At 40.3% G+C, this 24,084-nt stretch overlaps 2 protein-coding genes across 17 annotated transcripts in view; one reads left to right on the forward strand and one right to left on the reverse strand.

Moving 5' to 3' along the window:
• Nucleotides 1-13,212, reverse strand: part of TDRD1 (tudor domain containing 1) — a 53,366-nt gene extending 40,154 nt beyond the window's left edge. For 4 of the 9 annotated variants that reach the window (XM_072805223.1, XM_072805217.1, XM_072805226.1 and 1 more), the window contains exons 1-3: nt 12,529-12,781; nt 3,096-3,420; nt 805-863 (exon numbers count right to left, since the gene is read on the reverse strand). In XM_072805223.1, the coding sequence (XP_072661324.1) occupies nt 805-863; nt 3,096-3,390 (354 nt within the window). In that variant the 5' untranslated portion in view covers nt 3,391-3,420; nt 12,529-12,781. Of the gene's footprint in view, nt 1-804; nt 864-3,095; nt 3,562-12,528; nt 12,782-13,076 lie in introns of those variants that run through there. The other 5 variants (XM_072805218.1, XM_072805219.1, XM_072805222.1 and 2 more) reach the window with 5 other exon arrangements.
• A 5,583-nt stretch (nt 13,213-18,795) lies between these two features.
• CCDC186 (coiled-coil domain containing 186) overlaps nt 18,796-24,084 on the forward strand; it is a 59,277-nt gene continuing 53,988 nt past the window's right edge. For 3 of the 8 annotated variants that reach the window (XR_012020560.1, XR_012020557.1, XM_072805229.1), the window contains exon 1: nt 18,796-19,026. Coding sequence is in view for 2 of the 8 variants with exons in the window: in XM_072805227.1 (XP_072661328.1) it covers nt 19,506-19,555 (50 nt within the window). In the remaining 6 variants the exon portion in view is untranslated. Of the gene's footprint in view, nt 19,027-19,356; nt 19,556-24,084 lie in introns of all 8 variants that reach the window. The other 5 variants (XR_012020556.1, XM_072805227.1, XR_012020559.1 and 2 more) reach the window with 4 other exon arrangements.

Below are 24,084 nucleotides of genomic sequence, written 5' to 3' on the forward strand. Positions count from 1 at the left end.
AATATTCTCTGTAGGAACATAGAATAGTATAGGTATGCTGGAAAACGCTTTAGTAGCTTCTTAAAAAAACTAAATATGCAATACTACATGACCCAGAAATTTCACCCCTGGGCATTTATCCCAGAGCAAAAACAAAAAACAAAAAACTTATGTTCACGTAACCTTGGACAGGAATGTTTATGAGTTTTAGCTGTAATAATCAAAAACTGAAAACCCTGCAGATGTACTTCAATATGTGAATGTTAAACCATGGACTACTTCTCAGCAATAAAAATAAAACTATTGATACAACAACCCTAGATGAATCTCCAGAGAATTATGCTGAGTGAATCCCAAAAGGTTACACTGAAAAGGATTCCATTTATGTAACATCCTTGAAATGACAAACTTTTGGATGTGGATTAGATTAGTAGCTCCATGGCTTAAGGAGGTGGTAGGGGCAAGAGGGAAATGGACGTAACCATAAACAGCATGTAAGGGAAAGATGGAAATAGTCTGTATCTTGACTGTTATCACCATCAACATCCTGACAAACACTAAATTCTGCAGCATGTCACACAGGGAGAAACTGGGAATAGCTACACAGGATCGGTAATATTTCTGCATGTCAAATAAGGCTGCATTTACAACTGTATAGCATTACTACAATTACCTAAAAAGAACGGTTTTTATAAGATACTAGGATAAAGAAAAGGAAGCTTGACCTTGAATAATATCTGAAAATTGAGTAATTCTACATTAACAGAATACATGCTTAGAATCTTTTACCCAACAAAAACACAAAATAGAAAAAAAAAATCTTACATTATTTACTTTTTTGGGTGGTGAACTGTTTCCAACATTTAATGGTGACACTGAGTTTCCTGAAGAGAGAAAACATAAAAGCAAATTACTTTATTCCTGAAAAATGTATAATACTGTAATTAGATATTCAAATAAGAAAGCTATACCAAAATAGCCTTAAACCTACATTAGAAATAAGCAACATCCTAATTTTCCTAATGAGAAATAAGGATTTGTTTGAAACTTAATTACTACTCCTCTTACTGTAAATTTTTCTCCATTCACTAAGTTCTCAGACTTTTTTGAACTTGGACTCATTTATACACTTAGAAATTGAGAACCTTAAAGAGATTTCATTTATATGGTCTATGTCTGTAAATATTTACTAATATTTACAGACATAGAAATATGTCTGTAATTACAGACATACAGAAATTAAGGGCCATCTGGGTGGGTCAGTCAGTTAAGCATCCAACTCCCAATTTTAGCTCAGGTCATGATTTTAGGGGTCCCGAGACTGAACGCTGTGTGGGGCTCTGTGCTAGGTATGGAGCCTGCTTAAGATTTTCTCATTCCCTCTGTGCCCCCCAAAATGTTAAAAACAAATTAAAATGATAAATTTTAAACTTTTAAAAATTAAATACATTTAAAAATAAATGCATTACATTGACATGGTTTTTAAAACAACTACATTTTCCAAAGCAAAAAAAAAAAAAAAAAAAATTGAGTATCATTGTTTTATGTTTTTACACATCTCTTTAGGTATAACTAATGGTAGTTGGTTCACATACCTGCTTTTGCATTCAATCCTCTGTGTTGCCTTTGTTGAAGCATAAAATAAAATCTGGCCTCTCACAGATACGTAGTTGCAAAAAGAAGTATTTAATGGCCTTCTCAGATAATTACAGATATTTTCCTTTAACATCATGCCAAAACTCAAGTGATAGTTTAATTGGTAGTTGCAATGTGGAACCTAAAACTTGTTCATAATGTGACACTGGAATCCACTGATTTATCCTGCACTTTGAGTGGATTTTTACCCATGCATGACTATGCATCCTGCATTGGTCATTTGGAAAAGACTAAGAAACTCGGAGTTATGCAGATCTTCAAATGTGGACAGATTTCATGATTTCATTATATAATATTTTAAAAATCATGTGTGTTAGTTAAGATCACCACTGCATCTCACCAGAAAAGTTTAAGTATTGAAAAGCTGTCACTATGGAGTGGCAGAAATGGGTTTTCTGAAATTCTCATGTTTGCTCGAAATCTTGAATTTTATCATTAGCAACAAAATACTATCAAGTATTTTCCTTGAAGTAACAGCCTCACTTTGTTCATTTTTGAGAAAATGAATGCCAGATATCTAAATCTGAATAACCAACTTTATCATTCTTTTCAAGTAAAAATGATGTTTCAACAAAAAGTTTCCATATAGCTCAGAGCTCAATCACACACATGCTTTTCATACTTGCCTATAAAGCAGAAGGTAGGGATAATTCCCATTGTGTTACACAAAATACCAAACTGTAACGAGTATCAATATTTAGTAATAATTCTTAGAGTTCTGTCAAGGACATCCCTAAAAAAGGCATTTCTGGCTTTGTCTTAACTACAAGTTCACAGCAATGAAAAACCAATGACTAGCCCAGGCAGGTATCCCTACCTACAATGGAGTTAATGAAGCATCAGTGGTTTACTCACCTTTGCTTCTGCACCATCACTGTAAAGTCAGCACAATGATATTTTAATATTATTGGGAAAACAGTTTTGACCCCTTTCTTAGGAAACCCCAGAGGCCCAAGGGCCACACAAGTGAACTACAATCACCATTACATTAAAAGATCCCATCTGATATATGTATTCACTGAAGGCCCAGCTTCCTTAAAAACCAGGGTTTTGGAATTAGGACTAAAGGAACAATTCTTAAAAATCTAATGAAACAATTTAACGTCTTACATATATCTTTGTGAGCTACTGTATGCATATAATTTGTACAGCATTTTAAAAATACGGCCAATCTTTAAAAAGCCATAGTATGTCCTTTTTATATCCCTAGTAGAGTTAGTTCTCCCACTGTGGGGAGAAAGCTCATCTGTAAACATTCTCTTCTCCTAAATCCTTTTTGTGATGAAACTAGTCAAAGGAAGCTATTTGGCATGTGGCTTTTCTAAATCTTTAAATGCAAATACTGTACGGTAGCCATTTAGTTGTTCTGTTAATAGCCCACGGATGTGTGATTATATACCTGTGATAAGCCAAAGAAATTATCAGACTCAAGAATTAGTAAGCCTATAGTTTTCACTCACCTGCTGACGTCTTCCTATCTCCTTTGGATCCAACCACCTCTCCACTGATGCTGTTAGGGTTTGAAGATACTGAACTGTCTGCTTGACTAGCCAAATACTGTTTGGTTTGCTCACAAAGCAAAAAATTGTTTTTATTTCCATTCTCTGGGCTTTTCAACCGGAAATTAGGGTGGTTAGCATGTCCTCCAGGACTTCTTAAAGAATCAGGTGCTGGAAGTTGGTTTTCATTTTTCTCGAAATTAAATGGCTCTGTCATTTTACACGTAGATGCCTCCAAATTATTTCTTGAGATCATATTATGTGGCAATTTAACATTCACAGAAGTCTATGGGAAGAAGTGTATTTAAAAGGCAATTTTTAATGACAAAAGTAGAAGCACTGCAGGCCCAGGTGATTTCTTTTTATGTAACAAGTAATGCTCATGAATAATTCCAAAGCAGAGGTAACCATGATATCACAGCCTGGCCTAAAGACACAAACAGAATGATTCTCTATTGGTAAGTATAAACTCCCAAGTTTCACACAATTCAACCACAGACAAAAGGCTAACACAAGAGACATCAAAAGAGTAATCTCAGAGTTCGATACCATTTTTTACTTTAAAAAGCTTTTCAAACAACAGGAATAAAAAAGGACTTTCATGTTTTAAAAGAAATATTTCCAACCCAGAGCATGCAACTTAATGGTGAAATACAATAGAGGGTATTGTCTTCATCAGGTCATCACCTACCTTTCTAGCCTTCCAGAATCCCTCTACGACTCCTACTTTCAACACTAAGATCTTGTATACGCTGAATCCAGCTCCCCAGTGCCCTCTCTCTTCCTCATTGGCCTGGTAAACTCCTTCCTTCCCAGTCATCCCTTAGGGTTTGCCTCAGCTGACCCCTGTTTGGTCTGTTTTTCCCAAGTCCTTTGCTTTGATAATCTCCAGCTGAGCTTCCATAAATTATAACTTGTAGCTACTGCTTTTAAAGACCTAACTTTATGCACCTTTCTCTGAAAATAAGGTACATGTATTGTTACAAATTGCCTTTGAGAAACCTCTATCCAGACCCTATGCTAGCTTGTTTTTCTATTACTCTTAAAGAATACTAAGTGTCCTGCCCAAGGGAAGTAATAAAAGCAGACAAACAACTTTTCTGAGGTTGTGACCTACAGCTTTGTCTGTAGGCAGCAGGTAAAACTGCCTATTGTCCCAAAACTGCTCAGGGGGAAAAAATTAAAATAAAAGAGCCACAGAAAACTAAACTGGAATACATAGTATCTAAAAGTGATTTAACATTGTTTTAAAGGGAAGACAGGGATGACTAGGTGGCTCAGCAGTTGGGCGTCTGCCTTCGGCCCAGAGTGTGGTCCCGGAGTCCTGAGATCGAGTCCCACATCGGGCTCCCTGCGTGGAGTCTGCTTCTCCCTCTACCTGTGTCTCTGTCTCTCATTAATTAATTAATTCATAAATAAATAAATAGAAGATGAACAAATAGCAAAAACATCCTTCTTCCTGGTGTCCTAAAATTTTCTTCTAATTTCTCAATTTAAATTAGGTCTAGCCTAATCCATGACAATACAGAAAAGAGAGTGAAATAATAAAGAAATGCACAGGCACACTCAAAGGTATGGAACTCTCAGTGGGCCAGATCTTGGGAAAATCCCTAATTGAAGGTCTGTAGACAGGCAGTTATGGTGGGAGACCCTGCAGCTCAGGAAAAGCACGTGTGGCAATGAACACACCTACACCAAAGATTCAAAGTGAGTGAGAATGAGAATGTTGGGCGCAGTGAGCAAGAAATACTGTGAAGTTACAAAAGGAAAATAACTTCTAGGGGAAAACTGGTGGGGTTAAGAATACTGAGTAACTCCAGACTCTGTAAAAGAAATACAAAGAATGTGCATTAAAATATTAGGGTAACTACCAAAACAAAACAATGCATAATTTTAAAATTACAGAAAAAAAACTCAGACTAACAGGAAAAAAATCCAAGTATGGTCAATGGAAAACAAGTAAGATGACAGAACCAAACCCAAGTAATCCAGTTATCAATGATTTAGTCTCAAAAGAGAAAAAGACTTAGGGAGAAAAACATCCTGCTAGATGTTACACACAAGCAGCACAAATAAAACAAAATGATATGGCAAGCTTGGAAATAACAACTAAAACATGTGCTATGTAAATAACCAAAAAAGATGGAATACTAATATTAATAACTGATAAAACAGAACTCAATTGGGACAAAGATTTTTTTATGTTGATGACTACTGGAGGAGAGAGAGCAGCCAATGTCCCCAGATCTATAAAACAAAGTGAAAGAGGAGAAATTCAGTCCACAGTGAGGACACACATGCCTTAGACAGTTGTCAACAGAAAACAAGTGGTGATATTTTAGTACCACAATAAACTTGATCTAGTAGGGACCAATACAATCAACAACATTCATTTTTCCAACACTGGGCATACACTAGACTAGAAAAGCCACCTCAACTAACTCCAAAAACACTAATGCCATGCAAAACACATTCACTTGCCACAGTACACAAACCTCCATCTCAAGTTTTGTTTCCCAGAGAATCAGCCTACAACAACCACATTAGTGTGTGAAGGGTTTTGTTTGTTTTTTTTTTAAAGGTGGTAAAATATCACAAAGGAAATATCAAACATGACTACGGAAAACAAAACAAAAAACCCCACAAAAAACAAAAAACAAAAATCACAAAAAAACAGCAAATAAGCCAGAAAATAAAGATTAACAAAAGACAGAAAATGCAGTATCAAATTTTTTAAAAAGAAGGATAAATAGTAAAAACATTCAGATACTATAGCAGACTATATGACCCAAAGGCCATCTTCTACCTCTGATTTAGCAGCTTGAGTTAGAGACAATACTGCCCATAATCAATTCTCCTGAGCAGAATTTCTCAGAAAGCTCTGTCCTTTCCTGATGAACAGGAACATTTTTGGCTGCATTTGCCCCTTTCTTCCTGTAACACAATCAGGAAGCAATAAACAAAAAGGAAGAGAGCACACCTTAAGGATAGGAGAACCAAAAAGAGCACCTGGTGTCTCTGGCAGTGTCCTCGAGTTGCTACACCAGCCCTGATCTGTCTATGCATAGACTCACTGTGGCATCAAATAAACCCATAAGTTTTCTGCTATTTGCAGCCCAATTGATACAGATACCACTAAAATGTGAGCAAGAGGCATGAACAGAATGCACAAAACATGAAGATTACTTGATAAACATATGGGGAAAATATTCAACATCATCTGTAATAAAAAAATTTCAAATTAAATGACTATTATTTTCTGCTCAGCATGGGTGTAATTAAGAGGGACACCATCAGGGAGCCTGGGCGGCAGTCAGTTAAGTGACCAACTCTTGACTTCAACTCGGGTCATGATCTCAGGGTTATGAGATTGAGCCCTGTGTTGAGCTCCATGCTCAGGGCAGAGTTGGCTTGAGATTGTCTCCCTCCCTCCCTTCCTCCTCCCATCCCTCTCATGCACAGGCTCTCTTTCAAATAAATGAGAGAGGCACCTGGGTGCCTTAGGGGCACCTGGGTGTCTTAGTTGATTAAGTATCTGCCTTCAGCTCAGGTCATGATCCTCGGGTCCTGGGATAGAGCCCCAAATGAGGCTCCCTGCCAAGCAGGGAGCCTGCTTCTCCCTCTCCCTCTCCCCTCCTCTCTGCTCATGCTCCTTCTCTCTCAAATAAATAAAATCTTTGAAAAAATAGATAAAAATCTTTGGAAAGTAAAATGGACACTCATTGCAGGGAATATAAATATGTTCTTATGGGAAGACAGTTTGGATATACATACACACATCTGCACGTCTATAGATATATATATATATATTTAAATTTTATTTGCTAGAGAGCACATGTGTACACACAAGCAGCAGGAACAGCAGGGAGAGGGAGAAACAGGCTCCTCACGGAGCAAAAAGCAGGATACAGGGCTAGATCCCAGGACCCTGGGATCATGACCTGAGCCGAAAGTAGACACTCGACTGAGCCACCGAGGAGCCCGATAGATATATACACTTAAGGTATACATGTATTCTTTTTATTTTCTTGAGAGAGCACATGCAAGAGAGAGAGAGCACACAAAGGGCAGAGGGAGAGGGATAACCTTAAGCAGACCTCACACTTGACAGGGAGTTCGACAAGGGGCTGGATCTCACCACCTGAGATGCAACCAAGAGTTGGACACTTAACGGATCATGCCACCCAGTCACCTCAGGTATATGTGTATTCTTAAAAATGTTCCTAGCTACTCATCTGGTAACTCTACATCTAGAAATCATCCCATTAAAATCGGGGTGCCTGGGTGGCTTGGTTGGTTAAGTGTCCAACTCTTGATTTCCGCTCAGGTCATGATCTCAGGGTTGTGAGATGGAGCTCCTGGGGCATGAAGCCTACTTAAGATTCTCTCTCTCCCTGTCCCTCTGCCCCTCCACCCTGCCCCTCATCAAAAATAATAATAATCCTGAATATCTAAAGATCCTATTTAATATAGTAAAAGAAAAATTGAAGAAAAAGGTTAACTGTGATATCTCTACTAGAGAGAATATTAACACTACCATTTAGAATCCTAGTTTTCAAAATTATACAATATGTTAGAATAGAAATGAAGAAAATCAGAAACACTATTTTCAGAATAACTACAAAAAAAGAAAACCTCTCCATGTAAGCAAGACCAATGAAATACATTAAATTTTAAATAACAACTAGTGTTAATGGGTAAGTAGGCTGATGAATCTTTTTTACAGTCTTTTTTCATTTTCCAAGTGTTTAAAGATTACTTTTATAGAAAAAGGCATTTTAAAGACTAAAATATTAATATTACATTTAAAGTAAGCTATTTTCCCTTAAGTGTTGTTAATTTCAAACCAAGTAAAGGGGACACCTGGGTGACTCAGTGGTTGAGCCTCTGCCTTTGGCTCAGGTCGTGATCCTGGGGCCCTGGGATGGAGTCCCACATCAGGCTCTCCCCACAGGAAGTCTGCTTCTCCTTCTGCCTATGATTCTGCCTCTTTATCTCTCATGAATAAATAAAATCTTTAAAAAAATAAACCAAGTAAAGGACTAAGTAATATTAAAACCACAAAATCAGGGGATCCCTGGGTGGCTCAGCGGTTTAGCGCCTGCCTTTGGTCCAGGGCGCGATCCTGGAGTCCAGGGATCGAGTCCCGCGTCGGGCTCCCGGCATGGAGCCTGCTTCTCCCTCCTCCTGTGTCTCTGCCTCTCTCTCTATGATAAGTAAATAAATAAATCTTAAAAAAAAACCACACACACACAAAATTAGGGTATAGTCCTCTTCAAGACACCATTGGGACCCTCAACATGTAACTCTTGAAATAGCTTTTCCTTTGTCTTTATTCAGTAAGGCTGATGGAAAGGCAATTCACAGCTTTCTATCCTGTATCATAGCCATAGATAGTTATGTCTACATGCTAGATTTTAAGTAGCTTGTGCAGGAACCAGGTCTCACTAAAAACATTAACAACAAAAACCCTGGTTTCCCATAGCACCTAACATAGTGTTTTGTACAATGAGGCATTAAAAAGATAATTATATGATGAAACTATTTAAAGTGCATTATTGCACTGTTTTCATGACAATCTGGAGAGTGAAAATGAAATTCACAGTCTAAAGTTACATGTGGCAATCTTAAATAGAGAATTACATCACCTTATGAGGTTTTCTCCAATTTAATAGCAGAATTTCAAGTCTTACATCCACTCCTCCAAAGTCCAAAAATTAGTAATTAAGTTTGACTCAGAAAAAAACCCAAAATCAGTCTTAAACCCAATGCAGAAGTTTAAGCACCAAATAAAAAAGATTTAAGCTTAAAAGAAGCTCCACCTAGAGTGGAATATGTAGGTTAGAAAGACACCTCACTTGCCTCACCCTATTCAGGAATTTTCATTACAACGCCCAGGGCAAATAGACATGTAGACCTGTTCTATAGCTAGAAGCTTATGACTTCAATTTTAGACAGCCAACTGTACTGCATTTTTATAAAATCGTTCACTTCCCAATTGACTGACTCCTGTTGCTGCCCTGTAACCATAACCTTTCAAATATCTGAGATATCTACCATTTCCACTTTGCTCCAGGTCCTTCACCAGCTTTTATAAACATCTTTGAGAGTCCTCACAAGTCTGGACTTTCTCTAGTTCATTAGAAACCCTCACATAGATAGACATCCTTCTCCTAACTGAACACTGGACTGCAGATGTGAGCCAACAGCCGATCGGAATAATCATTATACTACCCCTTACTTTGAACACTATTTCCCCTTATGCACCAGCTTCTGGAATAGCAGCCAGGACTACTGTGAGTATACATAAAACTTGCAGTTAACCTAACATCTTTTGGAATTGTTTTTTAAAGATTTTATTTATTTATTCATGAGAGATACAGAGAGAGAGAGGCAGAGACACAGGCAGAGGGAGAAGCAGGCTCCATGCAGGGAACCTGACGTGGGACTCAATCCCGGGTCTCCAGGATCACACCCCTCTCTTGGAATTTTAAAATGTGTTTATTATCACATAAAAATTGCCTTTTTTTTTCTTTTGATTTACAGTCCTCTGAATTCTAAAATGTATTTCAACATTAAACACCTGTAAGAAATTGAAATGATCCCTGCTTGGCTTTATCCTACGTCAGCCACTGGGCATATCTGAATCTGGAATGGGCAGACACTATTCCATAATGCTGTGCTTTCCCACCTTGGGCTGCTTCCTTCTGGTATACAGGTATAGGGGTGTTACAGACATTGCTGCAAGAGTCATGATACCTCATAGGCTAATCCTACTCAGTTTTAAAACAGTTCCCCCATATACAATCTACTATTTTTTTACATGCTACTGGTGATGAATACTTATCCCCAAATCCACAATGATTAGTTATTTAACATAAGAGGTTAATTAGGAGGGTCCCCAAATTTCTTCATGTTAAAGGAATCACTGATGTAATAAAAGACCAGTGGAATGGAAGTAACTATCATAGTTCTACAGGCAAAAATAAGGTCTTGACTTTTGTTCTGTGCTTCATGATTTGACACCAACAAAACATGAAGCTAAGGGGCAAACCCTGTCTTTTACTCCCTTGGAATCCTGTTCCCCCTCCTCCATCTGGTCAAAAGCATCCCAGGATACACCTGCAACCAGTGACTGTAAGGCTTCTCCTTCTTTCCCAGAAGACTAGAAGCTAAAGTTAATTTTTACCATGGTGAGTTAATTCTTTTACTACCAAAAGTACTTGTAGCAGACACTTAGCTATGATTTTTTTTCTTCTCTAATGTTTTTTGTTTTTCTGGTAACCACACGCATTCAGTGAGAATGGCTACTCAAAGGAAACATTCAGTTCATTGAGGTTTTTATTTTTTTTATTTAAATTCAATTAACATATAGTGTATTATTAGTTTCAGAGGTAGAGTTCAGTGATTCATCAGTTGCATATAACACCCAGCTCTCATATCACGTGCCCTCCTTAATGCCCATCACCCAGTTACCTCATCCCCCTAACACCTAACCTGGCAATCCTCAGTTTGCTTCCTATGGTTCAGGGTGTTTTATGGTTTGTCTCCCTCTTTGATTTCACCTTGTTCTATTTTTTTCGCCTCCCTTCACCTATGCTCCTGTTCTGTTTCTTAAATTCCACATGAGTGAAAGCATAATTATTTTTCTCTGATTCACTTATTTCACTAACATAATACCCTGTAGTTTGATCCAATGGCAGGATTTCTTTTTTTGATGGTTAATATTCCACTGCACATATATATGTATATACATACACACGCACACCTCCCACATCTTCTTTATCCATTCAAATGTCAATGGACATCTGGGCTCTCTCCATAGTTTGCTATTGTGGACATTGCTGCTAACCGAAGAGGTAAAGGATCTGTACTCTGAAAACTATAGAACACTTATTAGAGAAATTGAGGAAGACACAAAGAAATGGAAAAACGTTCCATGCTCATGGATTGGAAGAACAAATATCTACCTAGAGCAATCTACACATTCAATGCAATTCCTATCAAAATACCATTAACATTTTTCCCAGAGCTGAACAAATTATCCTAAAATTTTTATGGAACCAGAAAAGATCCCGAATAGCCAAGGAATGTTGAAAAAGAAAACCAAAGCTGAATGCATCACAAACTATATTGCAGACTTCAAGCTACATTACAAAGCTGTAATCATCAACACAGTATGGTCCTGGCACTAAAACAGACACATTAATCAATGAAACAGAATGAGAACCCAGAAATGGACCCTCAACTCTATGGTCAACTCATCTTCGACAAAACAGGAAAGAATATCCAAAGGAAAAAAGATGGTCTCTTCAACAAACGGTGTTGGAAAAATTGGACAGCCACATGCAGGATGAAACTGCATACACAAAAATAGGCTCAAAATGCATGAAAGACAAATGTGAGATAGGAATCTTCAAAATCCTACAGAACACAGGCAGCAATCTCTGTGACCTGAGCCACAGCAACTTACTAGATACGTCTCCAAAGGCAAGGGAAACAGAGGCAGAAATGAACTAAGTCCAATAGTTCATTTATCTTTTAAGATAAAAAGCTTTTTGCACAGCAAAAGAAATAATCGACAAAAACAAGAATGGGAAAAGATATTTGCAAATGCTTTATCAGACATGGGGCTGGTATCCAAAATCTATAAAGAACTTATCAAATCCCACACCTATGGAAGCATTCAGTTTTAAAGCTATGGAGCTCAAAGGTTCAGCAACACGTGAGCTTTAAAATGGGTCATACCCAAATGTAAGCAGAGTCTCATCTTCCTCATTCAGCTATGTTATCTGAGGCAAAAAAAAAAAAAAAAAAAAAAAAAAAAACACTTCATCTTTCTCGGTTTGAGTTTCTGTAAAATGCGGCCCAATCTTAGTAACTTCCTCATAACACTTAACTGTGATGATTAAATTCAAGAATGTATGTAAACTACTTAGCACAGCAGCTGGTGCTTACTAAGTTCTTAAGAGGCAGCTAGCATTTCAAACTTTACTTTTATTGCCATTCCCACAAAGAATTTCCTCCACTCATGTGTAACTACTTTGGCACACTGAAATAATGAGGATTAAAGTATTCCTGAAAAATAATAATAAAAAATAAAATATTCCTATTTCCTTTATTCGTCCACGTAAGTAAGGGAGACCTGAGCAGGTGGAGGAACTTGCCAAACCCCACCAGGGCGGGCGCTCTTGCACAGCTGAGCTGAGAATCCGGGTCCTTTCCCATGCAGTATCTGGAGGACTCAACAAGGGAACTAGAAGCATCCTCTCCTACTCCAGAGGCCAAACAGGGCCAGCATATTTATAGCAGGAACCCAAGTAAAAAATATCCGACTGGCACACAGCAGCAGACACGCTACAAACACTTGCAAAATGAACCAGAGCCAGCTTACCGTATCTAGCTAAAGCCGTGCTGCATCTGCCTTTCCTACAGAAGGTAGGAAGTTAAGGACACTATTAAGTGTTAGTGTTGTTTGCACTGTAGCTCTGAGTTAAAACGCAAGCACTGACCGAATCCACAAACTAGTTTCTTTCAGGGACAAGAGCGCAAAGAGCTCCTCTGGTGGGATGCCAGCGGACGTTCACGCTTTGCAAAGTCATGCCTGGAAGTACAAAATATTTTCCAAGCCTGCGACAGGCCCCCCCTGCCCTCCCCACCGCCCCCCCCCCCCCCAGGCCCAGGGGGCTCAGTTCTTTTTCCTTTCGCCCCTCCCCCACCACAACCTCCAACCCTAGGCCTGCCCTTCCCAGCCCCGGCTCCAAGGGCTCCTCCCTTCCATCCTGTCTCCCACTTCCAGGCCCCCGGTGCCCGCTCAACGCCCGACCTCAACGCCCGACCCCAACGTCCGGCGCCCAACGTCCGGCGCCCAACGACCGAAGCCCCGCAGCCCTCACGCAGCCCCTTCCACTCCCCGCGCCCCACGCGCCTAGGAACCCTGACCTGGTACGAGGCAGGAGGGCCGCTGACCCCGCGCCGCCTCTGCAGCCCGGCCGTGGTGGCGCCCGCCCCGGGCCCTGCAGCCTCGCCGGCCGGAGGCGCTCCCCGCGCTCACCTCGCCTCCACGGGCCAGCCCCGCGCCAGCGCCGCGCCTGCGCAGTCCGCGCCCACGTGCGCCCTGCGATGCCCTCGCGCGCCCTCCGCGCGCTGCGGCCTCCGCGCTGTGCCCCAGGGCTGCGCGCTCCGAGTTCCTCCGCCCAGAGAACGGGGCGCAGAGCTCCCGGGGCTGCTCCCAGGTACGTGGCCCTGCCGATGCCGGGGGCGAGTTTTGAGCGCAAAGACGCACACTCTCTGCAATGGTCACTTGGGTTGCATTAACCACTTAACATCTTACAAGGCTTCCCAAATTAATCTACCTCCGCCTGGAAACTAAGCACAGGTGATCACTTTCCCCCTGACTACGGGCACCTGGTTCTATTGATGCTGCTCAAATATTTGTAAAACTTTCTTTTTTCTTTCTTTCTTTCTTTCTTTCTTTCTTTCTTTCTTTCTTTCTTTCTTTCTTTCTTTCTTTCTCTCTTCTTTCTTTCTTTCTTTCTTTCTTTCTTTCTTTCTTTCTTTCTTTCTTTCTTTCCTTTCTTTCTTTCCTTTCTTTCTTTCTTTCTTCTTTCTTTCTTTCTTTCTTTTCTTTCCTTCCTTCCTTCCTTTCTTTTTTCTTTTCTTTCTTCTTTCTTTTCTTTCTTTCTTCCTTCTTTCCTTTCCTTTCCTCTTTTTTTTTTTTTGGACTAGGAACCTTTCAAAGTCAAGAGAAAAACTTAACCACCTAATTTCAACATTGTCAATTCACCAGCATCAGTCTTGCTCGCGTCTATACTTCAAAACACATTGTTCCCGTTGTTCGGAAGCAATTTCTGGCCTGCATCTTTTTTTCTTTGTAATAGATTTTTTTTTTTTAAGAACAGTATTAGATTCACAGAATAAATTGAGAAGAGGGCGCAGAGTTTCCCCACATTAACCACACCCGGGTTCCTCTATTATTCATATTTCATTGTAGGATACATTAACTATGAGAAGGAACCAATATTGATACATTATTACTAAAGTCCAGAGTTTATGTAGATTTCTGGAGGCTTTACCTATTGTTCTCCAGAGCCAGAATTCCATTCAGGATACCACATTATTACATTTAGTTGTCATGTCTCCTTAGGCTTTTCTTGGCTATGGCAGTTTTTCAGACTTTCCCTGTTTTGATGATCTTGATAGATTCCAGAAATACTTGTCAGGTATTTTGTAAGATGCCCCACTGTTGGAGTTTGAGGTTTTTCTCATGATAAGACTAGAGGTAAGGGGTTTTTGGAAGGAAGGCTATAGAGGTAAAGTGCCATCTGTATAGCACCGTATCAAGTACATGATTCATAACAGTTGATGTTTTCCACCTGTAGGGAGCAAGATGGTGTCCCTCGTGTCAAGTAGTGACATAATCAGAAAAGCAACTATGACCAGATATCACCAAAACTAGTATAGACTGGGAGTACTAAGGACTAATAACCCATAAGGCCTGGAAGAACTAGGAGCTGATTAATCACTAGAACCAAAAGAGGCCTGCAAAGCTCAAGACTGATTAAACTGTAAAAAGGAAAAAAAAGTAATAAATACATAAATACATAAGTAAATAAACTGTAAAAAGGGAGGATTTCTGCAGCAAACTGCCAGACTCTCTGAGTGCTGACCCTTCCTCATCTGACCACATCAAAAGGCAACTGCTGCTGAAGACTGCCTGATTGATCTCCCAACATAATAAAGCTCCTCCACTTTTTAAACATTAAGCAGTAAGTGCCTAGAGCTGGCCCACACCTGACCAAGTCCTCATCTTAACTGTGCTCACAGACTGACTTGCTTTGTTTCATTAACTTCTTACCCTTATTGTATCTTGTTTGTTGCATAACTTTGTATTGTACTTTGTGTGATGTATATGAAGCCAAGTTAAATACATAGTGAAATGTCATTGAGTTTAGAATCCTGAACCTGCTTGCTATTGTACTAACCGTATTTTATGATTGAATAAAGCTGACATTGTGGAAAGACACAACTTTTACACACACCTTTATTTTTTTAATTAATTAATTTATTTTTTATTTTTTATTTTTTTTTACACACACCTTTAAAACATGCTCAAGACACCACCACCTGACTGGTGTTCTTCAGTTTCTAAAGTTAGTTGCGTTTTCCCTCCCTTTGCCTATTATATACTTTGGTAGGAAGTCATTAAACACAGTTTACACCTAAGAAAGAAGTTATGCTCCCCCTCTTTGAGGGCTGGATATTGGAATTATTTCATATTTGTTTGCATGGGAGATTTGTCTCTTCTCCGTTATATATATGACCATATATACTGTAAATATATTAGTATGAACTGGTGTTTATTTTATGCTTTGGGTTGTAATCCAACACTACCTTATTTCCTTGCTCAAATTTTTCCAACTTTGGCCATTGGGAGCTCTTTTAGTTGGCTCTTGTTATCCTTTGACATATTCCCATCAATGTGGGGTTATTTTTATTTATTTGGGTTTTTTTAATCACTTTTACTTTTTGGGACATTGTATCTTTATACATATGTATCTTTCAAAGATCATAACTTTAAAAAACATCATCAAAACTTATTCCACCTTTAACAATTTCTTAATATCATTAATATTTAAAATTTCCAGAGTCTCAGATGATTTTTAATAATTGGTATGCTCAAGTCAGGCTCCAAGCAAGATCCTATTTTGTATTCAGTGATGTATTTTAAAAAGAGATTTCCTTTTAATCCCTTTCTTACAATTTATATGTTGAAGTAATGGCAGTTTTTCTTAAATTTTGAGCATATCCCCTGTGGCAAGAATACTTCACAGGTGGTATTGTGTTCCTCTAGTGCATCACATCAGAAGATACTTAATATCTCATTGTTTCTCTTCGGGGAATTATTAAAATTCATATAACAGGTTCCAGTGTTGTCAGCCCCATCGATCCATTATAAAGTTTTCCACTGGCTTTTTGTCTAATGATTCTAGACTCTCTGATGATCCATTTTTTTTTTAATCAAAATGATGCATTTATTCAGGGCAAATCTTAATTTTCTTCGTCTTCTTCAGAACAAAGAACTGCAAGAATGCCTAGAAGACTTGAAGTAATGCTGATTTACCGTCACCTTTATTGAAACTTGATTCCTTGAGCCAGAGGAAGGTCCTTACTGTAGTTGATAGTACAAGTGGATCTCTTCATGTACTGTTTCCAGGCATCACTCCCGGACTCCCGACCACCACCAGTGTGCTTTTCTCCTCCAAATGCACCTCCAATCTCAGCCCCACTCCTTGGGATATTGACATTTACAATGCCACAGTCGGATCCTTTCGATCCTAGATCCATTACTTCAAAGGGGTTGCAAATTCCTGGTAGTCTATTTTCTGCATTTATTATCTGGAATTCTTTAAATAACCTTTCCACATTGACTTTCCGAGTGAGATTCAGTTTGTAACAGAAAGTTATGATGCTTGATTCTTTTACTTTTCAGACTGTGATGATTCTTTTTTTTAATTTTTCTTTATTATTTATGTCACACACACAGAGAGAGAGAGAGAGAGAGAGAGAGAGAGAGAGAGGCAGAGACACAGGCAGAGGGAGAAGCAGGCTCCATGTAAGGAGCCTGATGTGGGACTTGATTCCAGGACTCCAGGATCATGCCCTGGGCCAAAGGCTGGCGCCAAACCGCTGAGCCACCCAGGGAATCCCAATACACCTTAATTTTTGACATAGTAGAGGAGTCTCAATTGCTATTAGTTTTTTAATGCTATATTGTCTTTTGGCCGGTGGGCACACTTTTGAATTGGCTCCTGAGTCTTTGACACAACTATTATTTTTCTTCTTTGCTTTCTGATAAAACCAACATGTCTTAGATTTTCTTGCACCTTTCCTGCCCCAGACTAAGAATCTGCCCTTGATTTTACAAGGGGAGTCCAAGTGACTTTTTGTGGGAAAATATACTTAGAAATGATGGAGAAAAAAAAGGGTGTGCATTATGTTGAATGATATTCCAGGCCTTTTCAGTGGACAGACTTCTAATTTTAAAAAACGTATAGGACGCCTGAGTGGCTCAGCATTTGAGCACCTGCCTTGGGCCCAGGGTATGATCCTGGATACCCAGGTTTGAGTCCCACATGGGGCTCCCTGCATGGAGCCTGCTTCTCCCTCTGCCTGTGTCTCTGCCTTTCTCTCTCTCTCTCTCTCTCTCTCTCTCTGTCTCTCGTGAATAAATAAATAAAATCTTTAAAAAGAAAAAAAAGGACCATGAGTTCATACTGATATTTCTAAATTCAGATTTAGGATTTCAGAATTTTTACTTAACTTGTTTGATTTTGTATTTATATTTCCTTTATCTAATACTGAAAATCTTGGTTCCCAGAACCATAATTACTTATATGCTTATACTAATATGTATATTTTAAAAATAACAATAAGGATGTTATTACTGAAATTATGAGCTGAGAAAAAGGCTTACTTTTCCCCCCCTTGGATTATATATCTCACAGGGAATGTTTGGTCAAATTTAAAGTCAAATCATTTCTTCACCGTCAAAAACACTTTTAACTGCAAAGTGTGTTTTACTGTAGTATTTTCATTTAAGGAGGGAGGCGCGATTTCCTGTTGAAAAGGAAAGAGGAACAAAGTTACACAATGTTGAACTTTTCTAGTGATTTTTTTTCTCCCAGCAGTTGGTATCAAAGAAGCTTCACATAACAGGAACAAGCTTTGCTTTACAAACTCTCACGTTGACAACTTGACAGAATTACTATTTTCACTCCTGAGTTGTGAGTAGGAAGCCCTAAACCAGAGAACATCACCAGTGTACAGCGCAGATTTGCAAAACCCTCACAGACTGAAACTGTTTCCCTTACTTATATGCACCCGATTAAGCAACAGTATGCAATACACTTTTTGTTGGTAATTATTGAGCAGCTCCTGCATGTCAGTCCCCATTCTTTTTTTTTTAAGATTTTATTTATTTAATCATGAGATTTTATTTATTTAATCATGAATCATTTAATCACAGAGAGGGAGAGAGGCAGAGGCACAGGCAGAGGGAGAAGCAGGCTCCGTGCAGGGATCCCGATGCGGGACTCGACCCCGGGTCTCCAGGATCACACCCAGCCAGGCGAGGACACTTCCTGCGCTCAAGGCTCTCACAGTCCGGTGCCAGAGACGAATGCACGAATTATTATTATTAAACAATGGCAGTGGGCGCCAGGCTGTAGACAGGAACGCGGTGTTACGGAAACCCTCAGAAGCTGTCCCAGGGATGAACTGTCAGGCGACCAGGTAAACTGCTCCTGCTGATGCCGCCCAGGTCAGGTGCAAGGTTTGCGCATCGGAGCAAGGAAGTCACAATTTCGAATTCTTTTATTGCTTTATGCCCCTGACTAATACGAGAGGGCTCAAGGGTGAGGTGGGCTTCTATCCAATGAGAGCGTCCTGGCTTGGGGCGGGAGAGACAGGACAGGACTAGCAGGACCGCCCGCGAGCCGAGCCAGCCCGGGCGTGGATGCCCAGCGCGTCTGAGCGCGGGGCTGGGGACTCCGGGGGCAGGAGGCGGCGCCGCCCTGGCCCCGCCCACCGAAGGTGCGTTGCGTCACACGGCCCGCGACTCGCCGATTGGCTCCTCCAGGGAGCCCCGCCCCCTCAGCTGTAGCGGGGCCGGCTTCGGCGTCGCCGCCATCTTTGTTGATGTGTCAGCTCCGCGGGGGTTTGGGGACGCGGAGACGGAGGGAGCGCGGTGTCGGCCCTGCCCCTGGTCGCTGTTCCCCGCGCCCCGTTCCCCGCCTCCTGGTCTACCGGAGCCCACGATGGAGAGATTAGGCGTTCAGCCGGAGCTTCAGCGGCCTCGTTAGGGGCGCGGCCCGGGGCTCGGAGAAGTGGGGTGAGTGCTTGGCCGCCCGGCGCCGAGAGTCGCGGGGTCTGGGCGGAGGGATGCTCACCGCCCCCGCGGCTCGGCGGGTCCCGGCTCGGCTCGGCGCCTGGCCGGCCTGCCCCGGGGCCGGGAGGCCGGCGAGCGCTGGGGGGCGCAGTTAGGAGTCCCTCCCTCCGTCGGGGGCCGCGGCCGGGAGCGGGGAGCGGGGCGCGGGGCCGGGGCGCGGGGCTCGGAGGGGGCCACCGCACTGGGGGCCGATGGCCTGGCCCCTCCCGGCGCGAGCGGCAGCCGAGCCCCGCCTGCTCGGCCAGATTTCGCCTGCCTCTCTCTCTCCCCCAGGTTGACTGTGGGTCTTGTGTTTTCACTGTTGGGGCGACTCTTTACAAACACTTCTTCCGTCACTGTGATCTTAAGTAACTTCAAGACGGTTCTTTGGGATTTTTTTTTTGGGGGGGGGGTCTCCCGAGAAAAGAGTGTTCTTGGTTTTTATGTTGCCTTTACTTCCAAGGACATCGAGGGATCCGACCAGCCCTGGCCGGTAAGGACATTTCAAATTCGTGCCTATCAAACTCCGAGCAAGGAGGGGAATGAGAAAGCCTTGCACGTCCCCTACCCCCCCCCCCCCCCCCCCAGCAAGCCCGGGTAGAGCGCAGGTGCCACGAGCGCTTAGCTGTTAGCAATTCAACAACTGCAGCTAACGTTGACTTACGTCTTGGTTTTTGTCTCGAGTAAAGGAGCCTGGATTTGGATTCGGAGCGCCTGGATTAGAATCTGCCCCCACCCCCACCCCCACCCCCACCCCCCGCCTTTGACCTGCTCGTTTTGTTACCTTATGGGGGTTAGTCTAATAAAGATAGTGGTGTATAGTGCCAGGCGCTTGGCAGTTTCCTCCGTGTGTGTTTGTGTGTGTGATGTGCCTTGATGCTAGAGCGTTTTTTACTTGTTACCGAATGATGGCCTGGAAGTTTTTTTTGTAAGAAAAGCGTGCCGTAAATCAGTGGAACAGTATTTCAAAAGATGTGCTGGTAATCAAAAAATTTCAAAAAAAAAGAAAAAAGAAAAAAGAAAAAAGATTGTGTTGGTACACTAATCGTGGGTGTAGCTTTCCCAACTACAGACTACAACTTTCTATTTGCACAGTTGATCTCGTGGGAAAGATTAAGGTTCAAGAGGCGTTGACAATAAAACTGAACAATCTCCGTGTGAATAAGGCCTATTTAGTCTCTGTACAACTACTTTTCAACTTTTATTCATCATTACAAAAATAGAAAAGTGATGATTGGCCTCGTTTTTTTTTTTTTTTCCTTTTCAGTCTTTCATTTTAAAGTTCAGTGAAGGTGTTGAGTAATTCGCAAATCTTACAAAGAACTAAAATTCCTTTTTACATTGCAGCAGGCAAACATGTATAAACACTGAAGAATCTACCTGGAAATTTCGTTTATCCTGGAAATGCATGGATAGTGTTTTATTTATTTATTTATTTATTTATTTTATTTATTTATGATAGTCATACAGAGAGAGAGAAAGAGAGGCAGAGACACAGGCAGAGGGAGAAGCAGGCTCCATGCACCGGGAGCCCGACATGGGATTCGATCCTGGGTCTCCAGGATCGCGCCCTGGGCCAAAGGCAGGCGCTAAACCGCTGCGCCACCCAGGGATCCCTGCATGGATAGTGTTTATGTCGATGTTATTATTCTTGAAACATTATCAAGTTCAGAATACTAGCATATAAACGTGGAGATTTCTTTAAACAGTGAAAGTTCAAGAGAGTGTCATTGGTGTGTCCCAGTCTTACTGCTAACACGGTATATAGCACAGTAACTACTTTGTAAGCTTTTAGTTCTTTCATCCATAAATCCAAGAGTTTTCCTTTAGTGCTATTCAGTGAGAGCCTAACTGATGGCAGTTGCTTTGTATATTAAGTTTAAAAACATGTTTACAGCTACATGCTGACTTCATCAAGTGAAGGTAAAACAGCACAGAATACTTTTTTTTACTTAAATTCAATTTGCCAACATACAGTATAACGCTCAGCACTCATCACATGCCCTCCTTAATGCCCGTCACCCAGTTACCGTATCTCTCCACCCACCTGCCCTTCTGCAACCCTTTGTTTCCCAGAGTTAGGAGTCTTTCATGGATTGTCTTTCTAATTTTTACCTGCTCAGTTTCCCTCCCTTCCATTATGGTCCCTTTCAGCATTTCTTATATTTCATATATGAGTGAAACCATATGATAATTGTCTTTCTCTGATTGACTTATTTCACTCCGCATTATACCCTCTAGTTCCATCCATGTTGATGCAAACGAAGAGATAATAGGTTGAAGCAGCCTCATACAGAAATTTAGAAAAATCGTCTTTGCCTTTGAAGAATGACTGGTAATCTGTAGAAGTTTTCCACTAACAATTTTTTTTAAATTCTTTATTCATGAAAGACACAGAGAGAGAGAGGCAGAGAGACATAGGCAGAGGGAGATACAGGCTCCATGCAGGAAGTCCTGATCCCGGGACTCTGGGATCACGTGCTGAGCCAAAGACAGAAGCTCAACTGCTGAGCCACCCACTATCCTTCCACTAATAATTTCAGGTTAAAGTGAGAATCCTTGACCTCGAATTCTGTTTGTTTTTTTCTTTCAGTAAAATTTAGGTTTTTCTTTTATCCCTTATTTCCTGCTTTAAATAATAAAACTGAGGGGCACTTGGGCGGCTAAGTGGGTTAAAGCATCTGACTTATGCTCAGGTCATGATCTCAGGGTCCTGAGATTGAGCCAGCATCTGACTCCCTACTCAGCAGCGAGAGGAGTCTGCTGCTCGCTCGCGCACATGCGCGCACCCACTCTCATCTCTTTCTCTCTAAAATAAAATCTTAAAAAAGTTAAGCTGATTCTTGAATTTCTCATAAACGTTCACTGGGTTTAGGATATTGCAAATGTTAATATTTAGTGTTTTAGGGCAACACTGGGAGTTATAGATCATTTACATTTACAAATAACCCTCTAATCTTATTTTTTTCAGACTTCTTGAACTTTATTTCTTAGCTACTGAGATTTTAAAAATCTATTAGGCTAAGAATTAAACAGAAGGAAAGATATCGACATGAAGGGGCAATAGACGCAAAGTCAAAATTAAACCCAGCAAAGGAAAGTGTTGATTGGATTGTGAGTGTATTTGTCATTAAGACACATGAACTAATAGGTTGGTATAGGGGTGATTATGGAGTAATTAATGAATACTTTTTTTGGTAAACTTTATCATGCCATATTAACTGAACGCAGGCCAAAGGTGGTTTCAAAATTTAAACATTAACCAGAACCTCTTAATAGAAGTCAGATTTACAACTTACCTTTAATTTTTTATTAGTCTTCCTTTTTGAAAAGGGAACTATAGGTCATTTTTTTTTCCTTTTATTTTCAGATTTGGGAAAAAATTAGCCAAAAATACTTTTTATATTTTCTGAGACTTGTTAAAGTTTGTATAGTGATCTCTCTGTAGATAGCTTAAAAATATCTTTATTAACAGCTTTCTGCTTTTAAACTTATTGGATGGGTCTAAGTTAGTAAAATGATAATATGATACATGGTTTGATACTGTGATAGATGGTGTGGCTCCTTTTTTTCCTGGAATTCTGATGAGCCATAATTGCTCTTTTTCCTGTTAATCTGTCACAGGATTTGGTACTCTTTTCAGGGACTCCTGCATCTAATGCCCTGAGTCTGTCTGGGGTTTTGTTGTTTTTTGTTTTTTAAAGACTTTATTTAAGAGAACAAGATAAAGCACAAACAGGAGAGGAAGATAGAATCTCAAGCTGACTCCTCACTGAGTGTGGAGCCTGACTTGGGGCTTGGTCTCAGGGCTCTGAAATCACAACCTGAGCTGAAACCACAAGTCAGACCTTCAACCAACTGCACCACCCAGGTGCCCCGAGTCTGTCTTTTTAACATCTTTTTTTGGTAATGTAGTACACATAACCATAAAATTTACTCTGAGTCTTTCGTGCAAAGCTAAACAATCCCCCACAGGGATAATTGACCTTGGCTTCATACTCTTTAAACTAGTAGAATAAAGGCAACTTTTAAAATTTAGTGATGTTTCACGTAAAGGAAGCTCAAGGTATAAAGGTTAAATTTTACCTAGGAACTTAATTAGAATGTGAGTACTGTACAAAATATTTCTCCCTTTTGATAGAATTTAACCTAGAGTTCTTTGAAATAGGTAATTTAGGGGCAACTGGATGGCTCAGTGATTGAGCATCTGCTTTTGGCTCAGATCGTGATCCTGTAGTCCTGGGATCGAGTCCCACATCAGGCTCCTCAGAGGGAGCCTGCTTCTTCTGCCTCTCACTCTGTCCCTCGTGAGCAAATAAATAAAATCTTAAAAAAAAAAAAAAAAAGCTAGCTTAGTTTTTAAGCCTTTTTTTTTTTTTTTTAATCTGATTTGCATAGATTCACTTTCTGTGAACTTCAGTGTCTGGTATTTTCATCACATGAAACAAAGTTTTCATGTTTCTTACACAGGTTCCTTTCTATTCTATTAGTTTATTCTATGTTTAAAACCTTATCCAGAAAGTGTTTCTATTTTAAAGGTAATGTTCATCAAAAATCAGTTACTCAGGATTGTGATCAGATTATGTTGGATTATAGATGCATTTTTGATGTAATATATTCCTTCTGATTTTAATTGTCATCAAAACTGGTCAGACAGATAAATTATTCTTTTGTTCATGTTGCTTTCAAAGTGTATTTAGGGAATATGTGAAAAACTTGTCAATGTACTTTGCCTGCAAAGGACAGGAAGCCATTATATTGAAGAACAGGACCAGTCTCATGGACTCAACTTGCTTATTGGATGTTATTTGAGAAATATACGGGTGGTATTTGAGATTCACATGATATAGTTTGTAATTTAAAAATTTATAGTTTGTTGTAAATAATATTTATGCTGTACAGAGCCAAATTTTTCTATTGGATTTAAAACATTTACGCATATCTTATATAGCTTCTGAGGGAACACTAACAGATGTTAGTTAAATAACTAACAGTATTAAAATACTGTGACCACAAAGAGTA

The sequence above is a fragment of the Canis lupus genome, chromosome 29 (genome assembly GCF_048164855.1).
Source record: "Canis lupus baileyi chromosome 29, mCanLup2.hap1, whole genome shotgun sequence".
NCBI lineage: Eukaryota > Metazoa > Chordata > Mammalia > Carnivora > Canidae > Canis > Canis lupus.